The sequence below is a fragment of the Ascidia mentula genome, chromosome 4 (assembly GCF_947561715.1).
Source record: "Ascidia mentula chromosome 4, kaAscMent1.1, whole genome shotgun sequence".
In the NCBI taxonomy this organism is placed as follows: domain Eukaryota; kingdom Metazoa; phylum Chordata; class Ascidiacea; order Phlebobranchia; family Ascidiidae; genus Ascidia; species Ascidia mentula.
Window position 1 is genome coordinate 8,155,390 of NC_138569.1, and position 19,659 is coordinate 8,175,048.

Below are 19,659 nucleotides of genomic sequence, written 5' to 3' on the forward strand. Positions count from 1 at the left end.
TTGTTTTACCTCGTGGGTGGAATTGGTGATGCAAACTTCCTGCGGCTCTGTGAATAAATATAGTAAAACACGAATTTAACGAGTTTTGTTGATTGGCTTAAACACGAATAAGCAAACGCAGAAAGTATAGGCCATTTAAAATGGGTTTGTAACGTCTTGATAAGAAAGCCATTTCCAGCTTATTTTGTCCCAAATCACCCAAGCCACAGATCAAAATAAAATAAAATTTTGAGAATTGTGTTGTTAGTGTGTTGTTTGATCATAATGACATGACTAAAAAGTAACATACTGCAATTGCACTCCATGCAGCAGCCAACTTTTCCACACTGCAGTGTGTATCCGAATCCACATGTCCTGTTCACCACAGGGCAGTCGACATGCACGCTCTCAATCACATGGTTTTTATTTGCATCCAGTTTGCAGGTAAGTGTATTGCATTGATCGTTGGGTTCCTGCCACGACTCGCTTACCTGGATCAAGAAGTTGTTTAAACAATAATTTAAACTTTAAAAAATTTAAAAAAATGGCAATTATGCCGTCATTTGTTATTAGATAGATTTGCGGAAACCTACATTATGGTACGTTTTGTTGGTTCCATTCCCGGAAATGCACTGCTCCTGCTTACAATCTGGGCAACACACGCCTGCTACCGGCTGCTCGCGGTATCCCTGAAATTCACATTGAACGTCATTGCCAAATGTTGCCCTTTTTTCGGGCGCTAGATTACACCGCAAGTTACTGCAACCTTTCGTACTGAAATGTTTACTAAAAAGTAATCCCATGACCAAAAACACAGATATTATTTGTAACACATTGTCACAAAAAGAGCGCTTACCGCTTTAAAAAAAAAAAAAAAATATTTCAATTTACTTGCCAAGAAAAAGTACTTACCATTGGACAAGATGTGCAACGACCCGAGGTATCGTTACACGAAGGTCGACGGTAGCCGGTAGACGGTAATATTGCCTTCGTGCAAGTGCACTCTGTACACGGATCCCCCGGTGTGGTCCACACCTCTCCAACAGGTTTGTAGATTGGACCGGATGGCCCAGAAACATTGCAAACAGGCCCAGGAACTAAATAAAAAATAAGTGTTTTTCAGTTTCCCAAACACTCAAATCTTTACTAAATGAACAAAATCGTATAACAGTGTGGGTGTTTTGACCGCAACTTGTTTTGGAAAAGAATAACCTTGTTTACAAGCGATATTTTACCAAAGAACCTATGTATAGCTCTCAACTAATTTAGCCAAAGATGTAGGCCGTTGAAAATGGTAAAGGTTTCGCGTGAACTTAAAACTTACCGCAAGTTTTTACTGTGCAGTTGCAAATATCGAACCTGGTTTCTGTGACTTCTCCCTGAAGACAGTAAAAAAAATTAATTTAAAATGCTGGCCATATATAATTGCTGAATCAATTTCGAAAAAAAAATTAACAAAACTGTTGGATACCTCTTTGAGGAAAACATCAGCTTGCACAAAAACGTGATCAGCCACCATGGTTTCAACAGTGAATTTGGCAATTGACAGCAAAGAATGCAGAGGTTATGTCTCAATAACTTACCGCATTGCAAACAGTCGTATTTGGATTACAGGGCGGACAGATGCACGCATATTCGTCACAACAAGGTGTCGACACTTTCTGTGGCATTTGGGGCGGGATGCAGTTTGGGACAGGTAGTGGGCATTTGGAAGGGACGCATTGGCAGGTGTAAACCGGTTGACACCCAGTGTGGTTCAGGTTTTGCAACTCGACTTCTCTGTACGGACATGTGGTGTTGGGCCTGATCGCTGGACAGTTGGTGTGGTCGCATCCTGTGCAACAACAATGATTTTACTAAAGTAGAAAGTTAATGTCTCTAATGTTTTAAAGAGTATGGTTTAGTGATTGCACCTGTTATTGTAGGCGTTTTAATTCTTTCAATAAGTTTCACTGAGTTATCGGCATTGCAAGATACCAAACAAGATACTTTGCCATGTGTCAAAGTCACCTATACAATTCTCAGTTAATACTCTCTTCATTGTTTCTAAATTATCCCATAGTAATTTTCTGTATTAATACTGGTGTTCCCAGCGTAATACCCCACCCACCACAGGTGTAGTTTGGACAGCAAGCGTCAGATCCGTGCATGATCTGCAGTCTTTCGCATGGACCGCACTGTGGAGGAACTGGAACGTGAGCACACGATCTGTTGGTGCAAGTCACTTGTAGTGTGTCAGGCGCACACGTGCACACTTGGCAGTGGTTTGAAGAAGGAACCCAAACTTCCGAAATCTAAACAAAGTTGGTTTGTTGTAAAAGTCCTGTTTGTACCAATTGACATTGTTATTCAAACATGTAGGCTACATATATATTATTTGCACGATACAGTTTCGACGCCTTTGTAGGACAAACTAAACATCAGTGTTGGATGAACTTCTTGTGACAAACCTGAGTTCGTGTTAGATGATGTAATTATGTCTTAGTTTAGAGCAATATATTCCGGTTTATTTTACAAAACTTGATGTGCCTGAGAAAATTACCAGAAAATGTTCAGAATTCTTCACATGGGAAACGGCCACTTACATTCCTGTATATTCCCGCGACAGAGTCGAAGCACTTGTAACAAGTGTCCACGTGCTTGCAAGTACCGTCTACTACCACGTGGTTTGGCGGACAAGAGAGGAAGCAACCTTCCGCGTCCTCAGCGCTTTCTAGTGTGTCCGTTCCTTGCAGCAGGGAGTCGCAGTCTTTCTCGTATGGACGTTTGCGACATGAGTCGTATGTAAAACCAGGTGGACACGTGAATGCTAAAGAAAACAAACAACGTCCACATTAACTGCATTCAGGATTACAAACTCATTCGGGCCAGTTTTATACTGACAAGAAACGCGAAAAGCAGCAGTCAAAAGCGGAGAGGTACACAGGGCGCCACATAGCGGCTAAGAAAAACGTGTAAAGGTGCAGGTTTTTTGACGCAAAAAAGAAACAAAAGTTGTATAGCAACGGTGTATAGTTTGAAATCACAAGAGTTATATAATATAGCAGTCTACAATTTTATAAATACGAATCTTCAAAAAGAAAGGTATTAAGTAAGGTATATGAACATCGGACAACCAAATGCACCCGAATCGGGTTTTCTACAATTAAAGCGTCGTCTTACTGCATTTGGTGACACTTCGCCAGTTCACGCAAACTCCCGAATGTCGACAAGCTTCAGCAAACGAAGCGATGGCATCGCATGCTGAGTAATTCTTCGTGCAAGTGTCCATCGTACAGGCTTGGAAGTAACGTTCTACGCAAGAGAGGGTTTCCATAAATTAACAACAAAACCAACGGATACAACATCACAAAATTCAAGTTAGATAGAAACAATGACGTAAATATTACTACTGTTTTGGTATGGAACATGGAAGTTAATGGGCACAAGCTTGTATGTCAGCAGTAAATGTAACAGTGAACTCACGATAATCGACGACGCCTCTGCAGTTTTGAAATCCCGGCCACATGGTGATGATGTTGCACTGTTGATCAGAATCTTTTACGCACGTGTTCTTTGCCACCTGCTTCTGACAGTTTGCGGTTGACTGCAATTAACCAAAGAAATGAAAATAGCTTAATATGTTATTGTTTTTTACTATAATATGATTATAAGGAAATGTTGTTGCAACTTACCGATGGAACAGTCCAGTTGTAACCAAATGCAATGGGATCGGAAATTACAGTACCGTTTCTCAACATTAGGTCATTTGTACGCTGCTTGTCGCAGTTTCCTTGGGAGTAATGGTAAATTTATAAATGTATATATGTAAACAACATCTCGTAACAGACAATATTTGTTAGGCTGATAGGACCTTAATAGGTCAAAACAGTGGCCATCTGTCTGCAGCTCACAGAATGTTTTTTTCAGATTTCATAACTAGTTTCTTGTTTGAAGCAATGTGAAGGCATCCAAAAGAAAACTTGGCAGAACTGCTTACCGCACATTCCCTCTGTTCTGCTATCCCAAGTATGGGCGGAGAGTGCAATTGTGACAGTGTGTTCAGCCGGGGTAAACTTTACTTCCAGTTCTATGGTGGCGACTACCAGGTGGAAAGTACGCAAACCGACGACCTTCAGACTCATCTCGGATGATGCAACCCCTTCACCATAGGGAAATCGTAGTGGGATTCCGTTTCTAGTCGCCTGTAACAAAATTGTAAGTTTGTGGTTTATTTTACGTTACTAAATGCACCATTTCATCTCGGAAAAGATTCTTTGCGTTGTGACATAACAATGGCGTATTTGTTCTGTGGTGCTTAGGCGCATCGTGCCAATTTTTTTGGTAATTGTTTTACCCTTACTTGTAATGAATTAGTTTTATTACCCAGCTGCTGTGTCAGATGCTTGACTTAACAGGGTTGTATATGTACAGTACGTTGCTATTGTGGCAGCTACTGATGTTTATGCGAATTGTGCCGTTGGTACAATAGATTTTGTGTTGAAAGAATTTGTTTGTTCTGAAACCATGTCTTAGGTATTGTGTGTCTTTCAATAGAAACAACATTTCATCCGAATTTGGGTCAATTTGAGAGCCCACTGAAATAGCGGCTCATTCGCAATTAAGTGCCAACTTGGTTTGACATGCGAGAACGAAATACTTACCGTCAAGTCTTCATTGAGTTTGTACACCCGACTTCCCAACACCACTGTGATGGCAACTACACATGAGGTGGCTTCGGGATATTTCACATTGCAAGGACCTGTTGTTTGAATCACTTCAAATCCCGACTGTGAGTTGGTAAGTTTTGAGTTCTTTGCCAACACATTACTGCAGCCCGGCTGGCTGGGGTAAGCGTAGTACAGGCCGTCAAAAGTGTGATAAGCGGGGTCAGCGGCGATGTTGCAGTAACCTGTGCAGATTGTGTTGAGTACAAGATAGAAGTCCCTTAACATCCGGAAAAGTTCAAATTGCCGATAGTAAAACCAAAAGTTTTATCGGTAACATTATTCAAAAATGACTTCGGTTAAAGGTTTCAAAAACCTAAAAGCCTTGATCTAAACCTAAAGCCGTGTAATAAAGGCCTATATACTAACATTGGCATTCCCACTGGCAATTGCAGTTGGCGTCATAGTAGAGCATGGGTGTCATCCCATTCTGGCAGTTTGGCATTGCGCCTTGGTCGCACATAAGCTGTTTGTTTACGAGCACCAAACTTCCGCTTGCAGTACAAATAATGTATTTGCACTTGTCGGTAACGTCAGGGTAGACCGTTTCATGCACGGCCAGTGCCTAATAAACAATAAGCAATTGGAGATTTAGACAACGCAAAAACACGCATTACTATCGGATACCAAGGGAGCATCGCCCCACAAGGCCTTTATGCTATAGCGATCTCACCCGATCAATCGTAAAGATAACAGTCACAGCCAAGCTGCAACCGAAACACTTTTGCCAGAGCGCAATATCAGGGAACGTATTACTCATTTTAATTATTTATTTAGCATTTTCGTATACAAGGCCTGCAATATAATCCTACCACAATCTTTGGTCACTTTATGTATAATCAGTGCACGATAATGGATCAATTTTTTTACTTTCAACTGCACAAAACAGGTCAATTTTTTTACTTTAAAAGGACGTTATCACAGATGCGTAAAATCACATACCACAGAAGATTTTGACGTCTCATTGAAGTAAGGACAGATTATTGCAGTAGTTGTTTCCGGAGCTGCGGTAACAAGCAGATGTAAGTGCAATTGGTAACGCCCATATATACACAGATATAATGCAAAAGATTTAAAGGTTGTGATTTGCACAGCAGTGTTAATACACGTTTTATTCAATATATTACAGGAGTCAGTTTTAAATTCACCCTGCACCAACGGAGAAGTAACTCTAACCTGTAGATGCGGTGCTGACGTAGGGCGCAGTGAAGGTGGTTTCACTTGTAACATTTGGCCGTGGAGTTACAGTGGTTGTAATTGGAATAGTGGCTACAATAAAACAGAAAACCCTTCTGTGGTTACAAAAGTCATGTTGCAGTTTCATACTACAAAGGATAGCAGGCGGCACTCTTACCTACTATGCGAAACATTTTACTAAGTGGTGTAGCCGCGGCCAGCACCTTATCGAGTCGCCACATTTACAACAAATCTGAATTTTCTTACTTGTTACCACAAGCTGGCAAATTGCTTGATTGAGAAGCTTTTTTGCTTGGTTTGTTGGGGAAGCTGCGTTTGGCACGGTTTTGGTCATTTTGAAATTAAAACCATTTGGCGCCATTTGCTTCATCAGGTTCCGACGGCTGTCCTTTGTTCCAAATGCCACGAACCGAAAGCCCTTTTGCCCAAGGGCGCCAACCACACCTTGTACCGCACCCAGTGTGTTCGGTCCAATAAGCGAGAGAACAATCTGGAAACAGTTTACAACACTTTTACAACATGTCATAAAATGTAAGTTGGATTTTGCGAGTTAAATGACAGCATTTTCTGAAAACACTCAAAAATATGTGTTTTACGACTTTTACTACACGTAATGCACCCGAAGGAGCGTCACAAAAGGTTCAACTACATCTGTTTTTGTTTGTTCACGTCCTATTTAAATTTAGTCATTCTATGACGCCCCACAATGCCCTAAATCTGTCACACAGCCATATTTAAAACACTTTGCATTGCAACCTTGTCAACGGGCACACCGGCGGTGGTAGTAGTTCGTGCTTGCGCGGCGAGTTGGTGGTTGACGATGTCTAGAGCTGTTGCTATGTCGCTCCGTTTTTTATCAGCGTGCTTCCTTATATCGGTGATCGCCCTCACAAGAGAGTTCAAGTCTGTGGCGAACCCTCCGCTTAAAAGCTGCGAGAATATTGTGCAATAAAGTTGCTTCATTTTAGCAACCTCATTAACGACCCAACTTGACAATCTTGCATACCCTATATATGTGGACATAAGAATATCGTTGAAATTGACTATGTCAAAAGCAAAGGTTTTGTTACCAGCAACATAGGTGCTGTATTTAATGGAAACTACAGGACTTTAACTTGAACTGATGATGATACCTGAGCTCCTGCGTCATTGAACGCAATGATCGCGACTCTGCTTTCGTCGGAGCTGATGTTAAGTCTCCGCACAAGAGCCGATAGCAAGTTGTCAAAGTAACGACCATCTGTGGGAGGCACCGACGCATCCACGAGCACAACAAGATCCATGGTATTCAGACACTGGTATAGTTTCGCTGAGAACAGTAACCAGTTGTTTACCGTTTTGTTGTATTGAGTTAAAAGACTTGAAATTCCCCACAAACGAAATTTTAAAGGTTTTATGTGATTGGAATCATGCATGGATTTCTTCAGCAATGGATTGTTGCGTACACTACAAACACGATTATTGGGCCAATCTACTTGTAACTACTTTCCTGACAAGGTACAATTTACGTTCATTTCTTTACAATTAAATAGGCTATTATTTCGGTTTACTTCATATTAAATAATTAACAATGCACAGACACGTAATAATAAACAACAACGTACTCGGCCCAGCCTGCGGTGGAGGTGCACATGGTGCGGTACAACACTTAATGCTCGCACTGTAGTTATAACACCAGGAACCTTCGGCAGCTGACACATCAATATGGAAGCATTCGGGAAAGTTGGGGAGGTCGCATTTGAGATTGGACTGGAGTACGCTATGATCGCTCTGACAAAAAACAAACATTAGAACCGAGTCCGCTTGTATAGAGTGGTTTCATAACACATGGTCGTGCTCTGTGTTGAAATTCTCTACGATTTAATACAAAAGCTAAAAATCTTGCAGTTGAGATAACGCGGGCTACATTGTATTTATAAGGAAACATACCCTTTTGAAAGTATATTGAGAGCCATATGTAAAGTGGAAAAGTTTATTTGTTGGTGTTTACCTCGCATTTGATTCCGTGACCAGTGTATCTGGGTCTGCATATATCGCTGAAGTTGTTGCCATACGACGCCCAGCGTTCAAAGTCGCCCAGGTTTTCGTGTGTTGGTGCAAAGTTGCTCACGGGCGCTGCCAAATGAGGTGAAAATGAAATTGTTGTGCGCACTCAGGTTTCACACAATCACAGCGACAAACTTTCGTGCAACCGTTATGATACATAATGCACTTTAAAGTTATATGTTGGGCGATACAACGACCATCAAGTACCTGTCCAGTAGCATTCGCACACTTCCGTGGTGGAAACTTCGGACGTTGTGATGGTGGAGATTCCAGGAGTTGTGGCTAGAAAGTTGGCACACGAAATTTAAAATATTCCGAATAACTAAAAAAATTCCATCAATTTGCGTCAGAAAGGGTTTTTTGGTGGCAATAATAGCACAAAGCAGATGTGTGCATTGTCAATGGAAATACCAATGGCGGAAGGACGAAAGAAATCATGAAGCCCTTATTCGTCATATGTACAACTGTCGAAATAGACTTACTCCTGAGGGAAGGAGGGACACATAAGGCGTTGAAGACGGAAGAGATCGGCGATGGCAAGTTCAAGTTTCGATAGGTGTTGACGTAGGTCACCAGTTCATGATAGGATATCAACTTCTGTTCTGTCATGTTGGCTGCCAGCAAACCCACAGTTGCGATATACACTTCATTGCTTCGGTTGCTTCTAAGTTCGGCAAAGCGTCGCACAGGCTCTTGAAGTGAATCCTACAAAATGTTGTAACCAGAGGTCAACTAATTTTTGACTTTAGCACACATGTCTAATTCGCAATTCAAATAGGACCCGTGGCAATATAAGTGGTAACTTTTTGTTTTTATCCTGTATCTGTTGTTTAGTTTATTCTTAGTTGGAAATGAACAGTTTCTAAAGAGAAACAAACTCCCGAAAATAGAAAGTCAATAATATGAAACTTTAAGAAGTTTCAGATTTTAGTCAGCTGGTTTTATCATATACACATAGAAAATCGATTTCGCCTGCACTGTCATCCTCTGTTTCTTATTCAAATAGAATGTATGCAATAAAACCAACGGACTTCAATCTAAAATTTATGAAAGTTTCACATTATTAACTTCCTATCGGAATAAATCCGTGTCACTGGTAGTAATGACAATGCCAAAAATATGTGGAAAAAAATCTTTTAAATTAAATTATTCATAGGGTAACGCAGAAGTAATGCCATGCATTCGCATAGCAAGGCAGGATCGCCCCACTGCGCAGGCCCTTTATATTTGGCGATCACAGCTCTAATATTCTGATCATAAGGTTCACAGGCTTCGCAGCCTTTTCTTTGGGTAATATAGGTAACAAACAGCATATGGAACCTTTGATCTTGCATCGTTTATGAGCAACACTGCCCAGGGAACATCAGATCGCGCTCCTTTGTCCACTCTTAACACTTGGTCAAGCACAGCAGTGAGAGCTTGTCCGGTGTTGGTGACTCCTGGTATTTCCGTGATTTGATTTTTGGTCTTTTTTACCGAATCCCAGGTCGTTCCATTGTTCAACGTTGAAAGGATTTGGACTGTGGGTCCGTACGCCACAAATGCAACCTGGGATGGACTTTGTTTATAAGAGTGCGTTTAGTGTTTCTTATTACCGGGCTTAAACGAGGTATATTTGCGCCAAAGATTATTGTGTTGTCCAAACAGTCATGCTGCTATTTTTAAATAGTTGTGTTTTGATGAATAAGGAAACAATTGGAAACAGGTGAACAAAGGCTGGCTGGGGGTATATGTATGATCAAAAAACCTTGTTGTTATGAACAATATTTATATTTCGTCTATTGGTAAATTTGGAAGAGACAAAAAGTTTTAATCGGTGTAAACTTTTGTGCTGCGGTCGTACGTGAGTTCTTGAAGGGGAAATGTCCAATGAGCCGAGCACATTTTTGAGAAATTTCTTTACAGTGTTTAGTCGGAACACGCCAAGGGAAGTTGAGTCGACTACCACAACCAGGTCATGCACGTACAGACACTTTTGCGGAGATGGCGCTAAAAGCAATGTAAAAGTTACATTATTATAAAGATTTTGATCATGCACAATATTTGTGTCGGTATCTCTAAATACAAAATATATTGACATTGAGCACTTGGTTATTAGCACTGTACAAAACCTTATTACTTGTAATTCCCACGTAAAATAGTTATCGCCACCACAACGAAGCATAAAGTGTACAACGAATACCCACTGGGAGGAGGTGGCAGCGGAGCAGTACACAGGTTGCTGAAAACGAAATCTTCTGCACTAGGTTTCCTAGATCGTGCAAGTGCCATCGACGTATTATCTGGACCAGAAACCGCATTCAGGTCGCTATACATTGGATAGTGCTCCACAGACAGACTCGGCATGGTTTGACGTAGTTGCTCAACTGTGACGTTGTGAAAGCCGACCACAACTACGTCACCTTGCACCACGTCGCTCAGGTGGACGTAGAGTGTGCTGAGTGGGCCAATCAAGTTGGTCTGTTAAAATAAATAAATCAGGAAGCATATCTTTCCGTCAACAGATAGACTTTACACATACGCCTAACTTTATGAAAACAATTTGGATCGATCATTAAAAACCATGGGATATAGGGAACATTTAACTTAGAAATGGGGGAATACAATTGGGTGAGTTAGTGGAAACCACTTCAACAAACTTTAGCTTTGAAATATCGACGTTAAATTTCGACTACTATAACACACATTTTGTGTAGTTGCAAATGTCAAGTCATAACTAACCTCATTGGGCTCCGTTGTCATTAACAACACTGACCACGTTGCGTTTCCGTCTACAATGGTGGCTGGCTTTATCACTTGATTGATGATCCTGTTGACAGCTTTCTTTGTATCAGGTTTATTTCCACGTGGCTTTTTGTTTATGGCATCGATTTTGGCCACGACTTCATCCAAAGTGGGAGCGTCCCCGATGTTAGTTTGAATTTTAACGGCTTGGGCAAACAGAACAACTGCAACCTGACAAAAGAGAAAAGAAAAACAAACAGTGCTGTGAGTGTATTTGGAATTTTTTTGCGTCATTTGTGACAGATAAGAAATTGGAGTTTTGCTACAAAGCGTTTGAAATTGTGAATATGTAATGTCTTGTGGACACGAGAGGGCAACTTATTATCCCGGCACAACAAAGGCCGGTATACATTCGACACTTAATCGGGTTCCAATGCGTTTTACAAACCAACCTGTGTCTTGTTTTTCTGCACACGGAACTTCTTCACAATACTCTTCAGAAAGGTCTTCACTTCTTCTAGTTTGGCTGTCGTGTTAGCATCAGAGACATCGACTGCAAGCACTAAGTTAGGCGAATATGGGCAGACTGGCAATGGTGTTACTGGCGTGGTGAATTCTCTGGTGGTTCCTGTGGCCGCTGTGGATGCCTCGGTGGTTGCCGTGGTTCCTGTAAAAGCAGTGGTTTCTTTGGTGGTTCCTGTAAAAGCTGTTGTTTCTTTGGTGGTTCCAGTAAAAGCTGTTGTTTCTTTTGTGGTTCCTGTAAAAGCAGTTGTTTCTTTGGTGGTTCCTGTAAAAGCTGTTGTTTCTTTGGTGGTTCCAGTAAAAGCTGTTGTTTCTTTGGTGGTTCCAGTAAAAGCTGTTGTTTCTTTGGTGGTTCCAGTAAAAGCTGTTGTTTCTTTGGTGGTTCCAGTGACAGTGCTGGTTTCTAAAATGGCAGTAGCTGCTTTAGTGCTTGTTGTTAAGCAAAGTTATTTCAATAAGTCTACCAAACGGACGACAACTCTAACAATGTCGTCAAGCAACAACGGTTTAAAACGCCACCCTGATTGATATTGTACCAAGGTATCAATTGGCAAAATGGCATTAAACTTTCTTTTTTTGTTGATTTTTTCAAAAAAATACTGTTAAAATAAGTGCAGGTGATCCAAACTGTTCGATATCACATAGATTTTCCTCACTGTGGCATTTTTGTGTTAAACAGACAGCAATACAAATGTTGTCAAATCTCACCGGTGGTAACATTGTAAGGTCTGGTCCACGGTTCGCAAATCTCGTGTTGAACATGCCGAATGTGATTAGGGAGTTCATCCACAGAACTAAAGGTCATCACGCCGTCGCCATCGGTCATTGTGGTCAGTTTGTCGAAATATGGAATCACAGCCACCCCTGGGCCCACAGTAATCACACGAACCTCTCTTGCCTCGATCTTGCGGAATTCCTTCATTAAGTCTTGGTATGTGTCATGGGGCAAATGATCCAACAGCAAAACCACCACTTTTTGAGCGTTTCTGTGAGCGAGAAGTGTTTTTCAGTGACGCTAATTAACTTGAGCAAATTAAACAAAAAGAACATGTGAATTTGCTATGTACGCTTGGTCATACAAAATTCCATTTTATTTGTTTTCCCTTGTTATACAACGTATGTGTATATAAAATTTATTTCTAGTTACTGTGTATACGTTTTAGAATCATCTACTGCAGTTTTTCTTGATAAAATATGGGAATTTTTGTGGCAAAACATTTCCCCTCGAAAAATGCACAAGTTTAAAAAAATCAAAAAGTACACCATGCCAATTATTAGCTCAGGTCATAGTTTAGTTTTGACTTCCAGAATGTGTAAAATGTATTCACTAGAAAAAGGTGACCACACAGCACAATTACACATATAATTGCACTTTGCCGGACTATAAGTATCATAATTATTTACCTACGAATGCCGTCACCCAATAGAAGATGGTATACGCTGTACTCAAGTGCAGGAATCAAATACGTGACGTCAGCCAAACGAGCAAGGCCTTCTGGAGATTGAAGATGCTGGTCGAGGGCTTTGAAAGCACTTTGCTTGTCATAAGCGTTGTGGAGGTTTATTATCAGTTGAGGGACCGGACCGAATTCAACCACAGCGAAACGAGTTTTTAGAACCTAAAGTGCATGGAAGATTTCAATTCGCGCATGACACTGTATAGGCCACGTGTGTCTGAGATGTTACAAAAGGAAGCGGGTATTTAAACTATAGGGATATATTTTCAGACGATTTCGTTAAACCCTTGTTGAAAGCATGCACAAAATGGTCTTTACAGTGGTTGTTAGTTTGTATATATTTTCAGACAAACCAAATCAAAATTTCGGCAGCTTCGATTTCGTTAAACCCTTGTTGAAAGCTTGCACAAAATGGTCCCCAATCACACTTTTAATACAAACTTACAACCAATATAAAGACCAAATAAACATTAAACATTGCACAAGCAAATAACAAACAAAGTTTTGACTTACGTCCAGCTCTACGTGTCTGATCACGTCCTTCATGAAGGATCTCGTCAGAGCAGTCCCGTATGGCGTCATCAGCATATGACGATCGACGAGGAAAACAATATCCATCACATTAGTACACACCCAAGGAGGAGGGGTTGTGCCGGCGGTGGTGACTTGGGGTGGGGTCGAAATCACAGGAGAGGTCGTGACCTCTGGCATCACCGGGATGCGGCATAGTGAAGTGTACATGAAAGATACCACTGGCATCACGAAGTAGGGAAGAAACCTTGCTCTGCGCGTGCAAAAAAAATGTGCATCAAAACTTGCAGTTTCGTGAGCTAGAATTTGCTTTTGGGTTTAGAAGAACAGACGACAAAAGAACTCGATGATCTCACTTCTCGTTTTATTACATCTGTCGCTTACTATCAACAACAAACTTAAGGAAAATCGATTAAATTTATTTACACTTTTTACACATTTATGATCAGTGCATATTTCTGACTGTCTTGTCACACGTTGATGTTTGATTTCAACATTATTCATGTTGAAAAGTATTGCGCATAAAATACTCAACGTGGTGAACCAACCTGTAAGCATTTACGTAGCCGTAGTGGTTGACTACTTTTTTCCAAGGTACTGACGCTGCGTCATCCGTCACCACAGATGACACTATAATTCCTTCGCCAAGCAGGCCCTTTAACTCAAAGGCAGGAATAAACACGTCCGGGTATCTTCGCATAATAAAAACCACCATGCGTTTTACGTTTGGTCCCAGCGGTCTCCCATGGTTTTTAAACATGAGTTTTGCCGCGTTGATACCAGTCATCATTGACAGGGAGCCAGTTGTTGGGGTGACTTGCAGCTTGCTGTCCATAGCGCTCTTAAAATCCTGGTAGGTCTTCGCCATTCCGTTCGTAATCGGTTCTGCATGCTTGCCTAAGCGCATTATTGACGCGTACACAAAGTCCGGACTGAACGCCACGCTCATTCCAAACTTCGTCAGAAACCTCTTTACAGCCACGTCCGATACCATGCTGGCCGTCAAAGCATCATCAAGAAGAAAAACTACGTCAACCTTACAAGGGTAGGAAGGCGCGGGAGGCGACGGTGTTGTCGTAATGGGCGCCGCGGTAGTCACATTGACGTATTCACAGATCAGCTCAAGGGCTTCGTACTCCAAGTCCTCCAGTTGGTGGGGGTGGCGCACAGGAATGGTGCCGTACATAACTGTGGAGAGCTGGGCGGGGTTTGGTACGCTAATACCACCGATTAGGTAAGTTATGACTGTTACCCCGCGGCTCCGTGCTCCTTCGATCTCGGGCAGTAGGTCATCGAAGCTCTTGCGCGCCATCAAGAGGAAAATAACTTTGCGCGCTGTAAAAGCGATTTTTCTCGGGGTGCTGTTGATCACGTGATCCAAAACATAGCGCAGAGCTTTGCCAACGTTGGCTGGCGACGATTGGCCATAATGGTGCAAGCTGTTAATAGCGCGGACCGCTTGCGGCGCTGTGTAATACTTGGCAAGGTTAAAATCCACTTCTGGGCTCTCGCCGTAGCTCACAGCGGCAAAACGCGATCGGGCTTCATAGCCTTCCGCCAGCAGAGTAATCTGCCTTTGAATGAACGACATTGTCTCCCGACTGTCGGAGGCCGGCTCCAAAAGCATGGAGTCGTACAAAAACACGGAATCGGTAGCGACACAAACTTTAGGCTGTGTAGGAGGGGTTGGCGGAGTTGGCGGCACTGGCGCACAAAACATGTTGGCCAAGTCATAAGCGGTATGCACAAGATATTTGGCCGGCCTAATAGGGAACTGGCGGTAGTTGAATTCCTCGATGGCATGAGACTCCAGAAAATTGGTTTCAACAGCAATAGCATGAAAACTGACATTGAGAGCGCGCATTCCGTCCCACACACTCTGTGGGATTGCGCCGGTTATAAGGCGGTTGACAATGATTATAATCTGCCGTTGAGGGTAATGTCGAGACGAGTCAGTGTAGTTGAGCATGTCCAAAGCAGTCTGAAGATACGCACCCATATGTAGTGGGGTGTTTGGTACTTTTGCACGGACCAACTTAAGCGCCATCAACAAGTTCACTTGGTACACCGGGCGGTTTAAGTAAAGAATTACACGAGATTGCTTGCCGCTTACTATAAGACCCGAGTGCGTTTGTTCTTTGCTGTAGTTGATGAGCGTATCCATTTTGGCGAAGTACTCGTAAAGGTACGTCTGCAAGGTGGCGTTGGAGAGTAGGGCCTCGTCAACAATGAAAACGACGTCCGCCAGCGGGCTGCAAGCAGGTGGTATTGGTGGCGTCACTGTAGTTGGCAGAGTGGGAGGTGGTGTCGAACCGGAATACTGACGACACAGCCGATCCACAATGCCCCTTTCCACCGAATCTATTTCGTCGTGAGATGCATTGACAAAAAGTAGAGACCCATTGCCTGGCGGGAAAGAGGACAGGCGGTCGAGGAGGGCAGCATCAGGGCCTGCCGACACTATATAAATGTCGCTGTTACGTGCACGTTGCAGAGCTTGAGTGAGCAGTGGGCCTTCCACAGGAGCGCGGTGCATGATGTTCACCACAAATTTACCGTACGACGCATAGCGGTCTGTACGCGAGGTGAATACGTTATCGGCGATGTATTGAAGAGCTTCTCCAAGCCTGAGGGGCCCGGAAGCATCTCCCGTGTATTCCAACCACACGATCGCTTCCGCTGAAAGCAGCTCCTCGTGATAGTCATTCAGGCCAAATGCGAGCGACGGTCGGTCTTTTCCACCGTACAGGACTGCTGCCACACGCACTGGAATCCCGATATCGAAGTTGTCCATTGTGTTGATGAGCAAATGACGGACTTCGGTTGCGTTGGTGACCAGCCAGAGTCGATCGAGTAAGAACACAACGTCGGCTACTAGGTACGCGCATGGTACGTAAGGTGGTAGCACCGGGGCGTCCGTACAAATTGACTCGAAGACTTGTAGGCCTGAGTCAATGAGTTGGGACATGGTAAGAATGTGGGTGTGGTAACGTTTGCTTGTGATAAGAGTTCGTGTGTCGGAATTTACTGCCTTGGGAAAGCGAGAAAGGACGGAGATAACAATGCCGTTGGCATAGATTTGCGTCAGCATGGTTCGGTTGACTGGACTCGGCTTTCGCGCCAACAGAAGCTGCAAAAGCAAATGAGATGTTTTCACTTAACGAGTCCTCCAGGAGAGAAGAATAAAAACTTCACGTATATTACGATGGTTAAGTAATCTTGTTCGTTTTTTGCTTTTACTATTAAACAAGTGCCTCAAAAACAATCATTCACATCAATGTTTTGAAATAAAAAACTTATTTACGTTTAAAGAATGTCTACTCACCACAATCGTTTTGTTCCCTGGTGTGGTGGCGTTCAACATTCTAATAGCATCGAAGATGGCCACGTTGGTATTGGCTTTTTCTGTGCTGGGCAGTTGGTCCACTGGGGGTCGTTGATAAATTGAATCAATCAGAGCGAGAATACTTGCTTTGGTTTGAGTCGAATCGAAAGGTTGAACCACTTTGGTGGTCAGACCTTCTTTGATTATTGCCACCTGGGAAAAATTTCATCTCAAGGCCTTGTTTCTGTTTCATACTTTAACAAGTCAACACTTTATCACATGGGGTCGAACTAATGATAATGTATTTTAACTTGTGTCAGAAAGGTGTGGATAACATCGGGCGTATGTTCTACATCCACTTGATGAAAGTGGACGATTGTGAAAAACTTTGAGTTCAAAACGTACCTGCACCGCTGTCGGTGAAATATCTACCCGAGACAAAGCGTTGTGGAAAAACCTCCTGACAGCATCACGTTTTGACGGAGATGTGTTGTCGGCTAAAGCAGCATCCAACACGAACACCACGTTGGATCTTTGATCACAAATGTATGGTGGTGTGGTGGTCGCTTGCGTGGTGGTTCCTGTAGTTCCGGTTGTCCCTGACCAATTGTTGCTTTTTTGTTTGGTTGATTTTTTTTAATTAATTAATTTGCATGCACACTTTTTGGTCGCTCTGTTTATTTATGTTGATCTTGCCAAAACGTTCCATAAAAAAGCTACAAAACAAGCATCTATATTGACACATGCGGGATGACACAGATCAACAACCAAAAGTTGACTAAATCACCATAACATTTTACAATTGCCAATAACTTATGCTACAGCGATGCTATATACAGTTACTAAAGTTTGCTGTGCAAAAGCAACGTTCTAAAATTTCAAGTGTTCGTGTTCGTTACCTGTAGTTCCCGTATAAGGTTGTGTGGTTCCGGGTGTGGTGGTTTGTGGAAGTGTAACAATTGACGTTGGTGGCAGTATGTAGTACAAAGCTGTACACACCACATAACGGTAAGTAAGTTATTGGGAAACAAGTCGTCAACAACACAAACACTTACTGTCACACAAATCCTTAGACAGTTCTGTGATCAAATCCGGGTTCAGTAGACCTTTGTAACCACCTCCAACTACGCGGTAACGTATGTCAGGATACACAGAGTCGAACAACGCGGTCAGCATCGCTAAATTCGGGTTGGGTGGCGCCAAAGCGCTTGCATTGGTAATTCCAGTATCCAGCCCCGTATGGCCATTTACACCGCCGTTAACTCCATTTACACCGTTAACCTGGCTTCCATTAATATCGTCTTTATCGCCGCCATGACCGTTAACGCCATTGACCCCGCCGAGGTTTCCAGAGCTTTGAGAGACATTATCGCTGGAGACGATAAGGATATACATGCGTTTCCGCATACCGGTCGTGTTGAGGGCCTGGATCCCCTGCTTCAAGGAATCTATGCGCTGGTACTCGTCGGCGTCGATTACCATTACGAGGGTCTGGGCTACCACAAAGCGCCCGAAGAAGTCAAGCCCTGGTATGGCGAATGCTGCAGAAAAGTGAACATTGTTATGGACCTGTATGTAAGTATAGTGCATGTTTCGCCAGTTGAGGACTAATATCTGCAAAAAAACTACTTGTTTTTAGTTGGCGGCCTTTATAGCCAAAATGTACATTTATCGAAGCACATATTGTCAAACGTCGAAATATTTAAAAGAGAACTGACCGTTAAGTTGTTCCGAGAAATGGTGCATGCTCAAACCAGCGTCTCTGTGACTGTCACCAGGAATTTGAAGCGCATCGACCTTTTGCCGGTATTGAGATGGCTGTGCGTTGTATTCGTTGGTGGCAATAAAATATGGCTTGAATGTGTGGACCGTGTTATCATACACTATCACGGTGGCCTGCAAACAACGCAATACTAACATAATTAAATAGTTTGTCATCACTCGCATATACAGCAGGAGAAGGGGTTAAGTCTTCTTTTCGCGTTTTTAGAAATTTAAATCAATTTTTGCAATATCCCGTGTCAGTCGTTGACATAAGTTTTTGTAGTTACTGCTTGTCCACTATTTGTGACAGACTGACTGCTTCAAATTTCTCGTACCACCTGATAAACCGAAGATAAGCTCGTGAAAGCTCGTGCCAATAAAGTTTTGATGCCCGCAGTTGGTTACAAACAGTGCACCATTTACGAAGTAAACGTACACACAAAAAAACGCACCAAACCCTAAACAAATATACTTACAGTAAGAGCATATGAAAAAATATAAATTATCACTTGCCAGCGTTTTGTCTTGGCCCATTTGGAACGTCTGCGAAACGTCTTTGGCAAATTGTTTCAGCGGTGATATATTGCCATTAAGCTGAGCTTTTATTTCCGACGAGCCGTCCAACAAAATAATCAAATCATTCTGTGCGAAGTCGCAACCGGTGGCTGAAAATCGACAACGAAATTGTGACGAAGTTTTTTCTTTTTGCGTTGCTTATAAAAAGCGATTATTGACGAATCGTGAATTCACTTACGTTGTGCTGTTGTGACTTTCGGTGTCGTTGTGGGGACAGTGACAGTCGCTGGGAAGTATTGCGGTTCTAAAGTACAACAGGGTATTTTGTGCGGTTAAATGTCGGGGAGGAAATTCAAAATCAGTTGGTAATTTTTATAAACTATGAAAATCATTGAAAAAACAAATGCTTAACATAAAAATGATTTAGTAAAGCTGTATTTCAAAAAGTCACAAACTTACGGCAAATTAGATTTCTGATATCGTCGGTTATGTTACTCAATATCCCAGTCACATTTAACACTTTGTCCGATTTAATAGCGGAACCCAAGGTGTCGCGGAGCTGCTTAAAGACCGCAGGAGTGGAGGGCGACTGATCGGGAACCAAAATAACCACAACTTCGGTTCCGTCAATCAGGGCCGCAGTGATTGCTCGATCAACCGTGACGGCACCAGCATCCAGCGGCGGTGAATCCACTGACGTCACCTCTACTATGGCGACTTTGCGCACTCCGGGTCGTCCACCGAAATGTCCTGGTTTCGAAAAAAATATTGACGGAAATCAGAAACACTTTGTTTTAAACATTTCCTATCGGCTAATTGCTGTTGTGCGTGTTAAGACAGTGTCACATCAGGGGCTGGATTCTGTCCACTTGAGAGATCCAGTTCTATTTTA

At 42.5% G+C, this 19,659-nt stretch overlaps 1 protein-coding gene across 2 annotated transcripts in view; it reads right to left on the reverse strand.

Moving 5' to 3' along the window:
- Positions 1-19,659, reverse strand: part of LOC145898496 (uncharacterized) — a 52,815-nt gene that overhangs the window by 3,130 nt on the left and 30,026 nt on the right. Inside the window, exons 66-105 of one of the 2 annotated variants that reach the window (XM_082986970.1) lie at positions 19,227-19,517; positions 19,006-19,071; positions 18,765-18,916; positions 18,206-18,383; positions 17,543-18,028; positions 17,387-17,476; positions 16,893-17,086; positions 16,488-16,700; positions 13,711-16,292; positions 13,145-13,415; positions 12,579-12,793; positions 11,883-12,160; positions 11,105-11,358; positions 10,650-10,883; positions 10,115-10,388; positions 9,772-9,917; positions 9,249-9,476; positions 8,411-8,633; positions 8,136-8,210; positions 7,873-7,997; positions 7,487-7,652; positions 7,016-7,191; positions 6,639-6,812; positions 6,129-6,372; positions 5,862-5,954; positions 5,628-5,689; positions 5,055-5,250; positions 4,623-4,870; positions 3,959-4,163; positions 3,654-3,751; positions 3,445-3,565; positions 3,142-3,273; positions 2,565-2,788; positions 2,090-2,273; positions 1,563-1,813; positions 1,304-1,358; positions 892-1,076; positions 573-668; positions 290-470; positions 10-47 (exon numbers count right to left, since the gene is read on the reverse strand). In XM_082986970.1, coding sequence (XP_082843096.1) covers positions 10-47; positions 290-470; positions 573-668; positions 892-1,076; positions 1,304-1,358; positions 1,563-1,813; positions 2,090-2,273; positions 2,565-2,788; positions 3,142-3,273; positions 3,445-3,565; positions 3,654-3,751; positions 3,959-4,163; positions 4,623-4,870; positions 5,055-5,250; positions 5,628-5,689; positions 5,862-5,954; positions 6,129-6,372; positions 6,639-6,812; positions 7,016-7,191; positions 7,487-7,652; positions 7,873-7,997; positions 8,136-8,210; positions 8,411-8,633; positions 9,249-9,476; positions 9,772-9,917; positions 10,115-10,388; positions 10,650-10,883; positions 11,105-11,358; positions 11,883-12,160; positions 12,579-12,793; positions 13,145-13,415; positions 13,711-16,292; positions 16,488-16,700; positions 16,893-17,086; positions 17,387-17,476; positions 17,543-18,028; positions 18,206-18,383; positions 18,765-18,916; positions 19,006-19,071; positions 19,227-19,517 — 9,704 coding nt within the window. Of the gene's footprint in view, positions 1-9; positions 48-289; positions 471-572; positions 669-891; positions 1,077-1,303; positions 1,359-1,562; positions 1,814-2,089; positions 2,274-2,564; positions 2,789-3,141; positions 3,274-3,444; positions 3,566-3,653; positions 3,752-3,958; positions 4,164-4,622; positions 4,871-5,054; positions 5,251-5,627; positions 5,690-5,861; positions 5,955-6,128; positions 6,373-6,638; positions 6,813-7,015; positions 7,192-7,486; positions 7,653-7,872; positions 7,998-8,135; positions 8,211-8,410; positions 8,634-9,248; positions 9,477-9,771; positions 9,918-10,114; positions 10,389-10,649; positions 10,884-11,104; positions 11,578-11,882; positions 12,161-12,578; positions 12,794-13,144; positions 13,416-13,710; positions 16,293-16,487; positions 16,701-16,892; positions 17,087-17,386; positions 17,477-17,542; positions 18,029-18,205; positions 18,384-18,764; positions 18,917-19,005; positions 19,072-19,226; positions 19,518-19,659 lie in introns of both variants that reach the window. The other variant, XM_082986968.1, reaches the window with a different exon arrangement.